At 46.8% G+C, this 4,807-nt stretch overlaps 1 protein-coding gene across 1 annotated transcript; it reads right to left on the minus strand.

Moving 5' to 3' along the window:
• Window positions 1-2,943: 2,943 nt before the first annotated feature.
• LOC306923160 (palmitoyltransferase ZDHHC3-like) lies at window positions 2,944-3,909 on the minus strand (the record flags this gene model as incomplete). Its single annotated transcript, XM_079501188.1, has 1 exon — window positions 2,944-3,909. One exon carries the CDS (start codon window positions 3,907-3,909, stop codon window positions 2,944-2,946), a length of 966 nt encoding a protein of 321 aa, XP_079357314.1.
• Between the last annotated feature and the right edge of the window lie 898 nt (window positions 3,910-4,807).

Here is a 4,807-nt window from a genome sequence, read left to right on the forward strand (position 1 = left end):
CAGGATGAGAGGAGCCTTCCTCCAATCATGATCGAGTGGGGGCGGGCCTTGGTGCACATGCTGTTGGCCTGTTGCACTTCCCCCCACTGTAGAGCGTGTGCATGTGCACATTTTGTTACCGTGGCGGACTGGGTGGTTTTCCAAATCACCCAAATCACTGAATGCTCCTTTAATTCATATACACAAGTAAGTTCAGTTCTTTACATGCTGTGTGCTCAGTGTTGGAATTACACCACAGCTTGTTAATGTGTGTGCGCAGAGCGTATGCCACACAAATGTGTAGAACTGTGTGTAAGCTGTTAATATTTATTGAAATGCCCCAAGAAACAATACCAATGCCAATGCACAGTGGACAGGCTATGGTTTGCAGTTTTTGTTAAACACACCATATACGTATATAGGCTGTGTCCATGAAGGCAAACAAGCATATTATGCATCAATGCAGCACCTACTTGTGAACCAGGCACAAGTACTGCTACTAACTAATGTCTATAACAACCAGTGGCAAATTGATTTTCAATCAATCTGTATGTATGTTTCAATCAATCTGTATGTATGTTTCAATCAATCTGTATGTATGTTTCAATCAATCTATCCATGTAAGTATGTTTCAATCAATCTGTAATGTTTTTTCTGTAGGAGTGCAAGCAGCCTGCAGGCTATCAGAACTGATTTGGCAGATGGAAAAATACTTTTGTTCAGTCAGACAACTCACAAATAGATTTAACCAATATTTGTTATAGAATGAGAATACAAGTGTGCATATAATATTATCTTGGCGTTCGGCGCTGCTGCATTTTCTCCCTGCTCGGCACAATCAAACACCATCATTAAACATTAAGAGCAGGGAGATAGACATACAATAAAAAATCACACCCCTGTGAACTGAGTGGTGCAAGGTCTTATATAGCCTGATCAGCTGTGGTCTGACGTAATATCAGTGACCATAGTAACCATGCTAATTTTTTGGGGTCCCACGTACAGGTACACACACGTACAGGTACACACATACATAGACACATACAGACAAAGCTGGTTGTTGGAGTGGTTTGCACCACTCAAAAACCCCATGGGGAACATAAATAACAGAGCCCACCGGTGGTGCTGGGGTGGTGGTGGGAGCAAACATCACATAACAACCAGGAACCATAAGCAGAAGGAAGGCCGGAAGAGCATGCTGTCTAGTGAGCTTAAGTAGCCCGCCCAATGGTCAGCTGACTGCCACATCAGCGAATGACATGTGGGTCTTGCACACACTGAATACGCCCACATAGTAATGCAGCATATTAACCCCTTGAGTATATGAATGCGCCCTTGAGCACGGCATGAGTATATCTGACTGAAGTAACTCTGCAAGCTACGTATCATTTAAACTTGCAGAGTGACAGAATACTTTATCTGGGTTTACATACATACGTAGTTGTACTTGAATGTTGACATGACATAATAATCCCATCTAGTGTTTCATTAGCGCGACAGAACGTGACAAAATAGGCTACAGCTGAGCTTTGTTATGCTGCTGCCTGCTGCATGAACACAGTAACACACGTTGAAACAAGGCTGCGGTAAAGATACCAAGAAGGAGTGGACAGTGATGTCATTGTTATGCAACATGGAAGTAGTATGGACTTGAAGCCATAGATATTTAAAAAATCACAGCCGTGTGAAGTGAGGGGCGCTAATATATTAAAAACTAACTCATGTTGCTATATGATTAGGTGATATATTCAAAATTTCATCATGCTTTATCTAGCATATGTCAAACTAGGGGGTTTTCATGATGCTGAATCCATTCCAAGCATTAGTTTTGCAAAAAAAACACTCATTGGGCTTAAAACGGCCATGCCCACTTGCCCAAATGTGCTGACATCATCAATTTGTGATGACGGCATTGGCCGTTTTTAGCCCACTGAGTGTTTCAGCATCATGAAAACCCCCTAGTTTTCAAGAAGACAAAATTTTGAATATTTTGCCTTCTATAGGTTGTAATTGGTATGGTCACATATTATGCCAATTATGAAAATTGCCCAACATATGCAAGTTAGCATCCGGCAGTTTCTACATGCTGGAGACCCATACTAAACATTTCTAACATAAAACCTTGGTGTACTCGACATGTCCGGGTTCACAATGGGCTGGCTACAAGACTATATAAGATAATGCTAGAAACACCAAAAGGGGTTCCCGCCCTGAATGAGATAACATAGACAAAACAACCAACCGTCTTTGTCCTGTGGCTTAAACCTCAAATTATCAGGTGCGATGTCTGGCTTCTTCCCTCACAGATCTGAGTTTACGCTCGGTCACTCTGAAACGATCAGTCTACCGCCTGTTTCTTGGTCGAGAGCTTCACATTGTCACTGTCGGGAGAAAAAAACATCGATTTTCTTCCATGAAATTAAAAAGAAAAATCTGTTCCAATGGACTAATGGAGTTATACGACTCTTAGTGGAGTTATACGACTCTTAGATGGTTTATGCCATATACTATGTCATCAGGGATCTCCATCCCTGATGATGTCACGTGATGTCACCAGACCTGGGAACCATATCACCCATGTATGGGGATTTTGAGTGATACACTGATGGGAAATGCACGATTCTATAGTTAACTGTGACCTTCGGTTGCAACAAAATACACAATCAGCGGTGCAATAAAAACAAAACCGCACAAAAGAAAAAGACCAAAAAAGCTAACCCATCATATTGACTACAGTGAGGAAGAAATTAGATATTGTTAAAGGTGTTTCTTAAATATTGGCAAGGATAGTGATGACTTACTTGATGCATCTACACAATACACTGGTCTGTCTGCCCTGCTGTGGTGAGAACCAGTAGATTTACACAACACACTGGTCTGTGTCTGCCCTGCTGTGGTGAGAACCAGTAGATTTACACAACACACTGGTCTGTGTCTGCCCTGCTGTGGTGAGAACCAGTAGATTTACACAACACACTGGTCTGTGTCGGCCCTGCGGGGGCGGTTAGGGGTTGTGAAGGGCCAGAGCCAGGACACGGAGCAAGGGTGTCCAAACACATCCTTCATGTTGGTCCATCCAGACCTCCGAGCCCAGGCCCTCTTCTCCATCTTCAACCGCTCCACGGCCGTCTTGTCCGTGCAGATGGACTGGACCTGGGTGACAAAGATGACCGCCGTGAACACAAGGAAGAGGAGGCTCTCGAAGCACAGGAGGAAGAGCAGGCAGACAGTGACCAGATGAGAGAAGAGTCCTCCGCTGCAGCGAGACCAGTTCCCCGTTTCCTCCGTGCAGGCCACCACGTGGAGGAACAGCAGCAGCAGAGCATGGGCAGAGAGCAGACCCACGTACATGTTGAACAGAACAAAGTGCTTCTGGTTGTTCTCTCCCACACAGTTGTTGACCCAGGGACAGTGGTGGTCCATCTTCTTCACGCAGCGCTTGCACACGCTGCAGTGGTGGGCTCTGTCCGGCCGGATGCTGCAGCACTTCGGACACCTGTAGAGTGTCTGGCCGGGCCGCACCTCCACACTGAGGTTCTCCATGAGCTCCGGGGTGGCACCTCCTTTGGGCACCACCCCCGGGTCCGTGCACATGACCTTGACGTGTGAGGCGAGGGCGAGGAAGGCCAGGCCAGTGAAGAGTGCCCCGTTGAGCAGGCCATAGAGTGGTGTGCTGCCGCTGGCGGGCAGCAGCAGGACGAAGACCACCACCACCTCTGCGTAGAAGACCAGCAGCCAGGCGAGGGCGCTGGACGCCATGCCCCAGCCATCTTGGTTGAACCATATGGCATCTGAGCCTGTGTGGGGGGGTGGGGGAGGGGCCTCTGTGCCTGCAGGCGGGGCCTCTGTAACTGGAGGTGAGCCTCGATCCACAGCCTCACACTCTCCAGGAGTTTTAGGGAACTCCTCAGATGGTTGTGCAACATACATGCAAACAGTGTGGAAACAAAGCCCTGCTCTCACTAACTAGACGTGACTCATTCACACGATGAGCTCGTTATGTCCTGCAATTCCAAAAATCCTCTCGACCAATTAGTTGTGAGAGTGGAATGAGTGTGCACTGGATAAACAGTTTGATTTGGACAACGAAGTGGGATATGTATGCTGTCAGCATCCAACTTTTTAACTTTCCCTGTGAAGTCATCAGGTCATACCCTATGATGTCATCAGGTCATATTGTATGATGTCATACTTTCAAATAAGTTGACATTCACTGATGACAGTAGTCGTTGTTTATGTGTTGTTTTGTTGATACACTGGCTGCTGGTGTGTTGCCTAGCTGCAGCCTGCTAAGATCAACACTCTGCTGGTGTGTTGGCTAGCTGCAGCCTGCCAAACTCAACACTCTGCTGGTGTGTTGACTAGCTGCAGCCTGCCAAACTCAACACTCTGCTGGTGTGTTGGCTAGCTGCAGCCTGCCAAACTCAACACTCTGCTGGTGTGTTGACTAGCTGCAGCCTGCCAAACTCAACACTCTGCTGGTGTGTTGGCTAGCTGCAGCCTGCCAAACTCAACACTCTGCTGGTGTGTTGGCTTAGCCTGGCTAATAAGCCAGACCAAATCAGCCGTTGGCAAAAAAAATTTGCCTGCCGGCGGATTACGGTCTGGAGAGGCTCAATTGTACGCCCATTTCCTACACTAGAGAACTGGTGTGGCCAATCGGGACACGGTATGCAATATGGGCGGGCTTTGGTACACTGACATTCAATGCTTGAGACCTTTGACTGACAGTAGCTCTGACCAATTGCGTCAAAGAGAAAATGTTTGTACCCGCCCCCCGGGAAACAAGATCCATACACAGCATCTCCAGACTCAAATACCACACGAC

Source organism: Electrona antarctica, assembly GCF_951216825.1.
Source record: "Electrona antarctica genome assembly, chromosome: 5".
NCBI classification, from domain to species: Eukaryota; Metazoa; Chordata; class Actinopteri; order Myctophiformes; family Myctophidae; genus Electrona; species Electrona antarctica.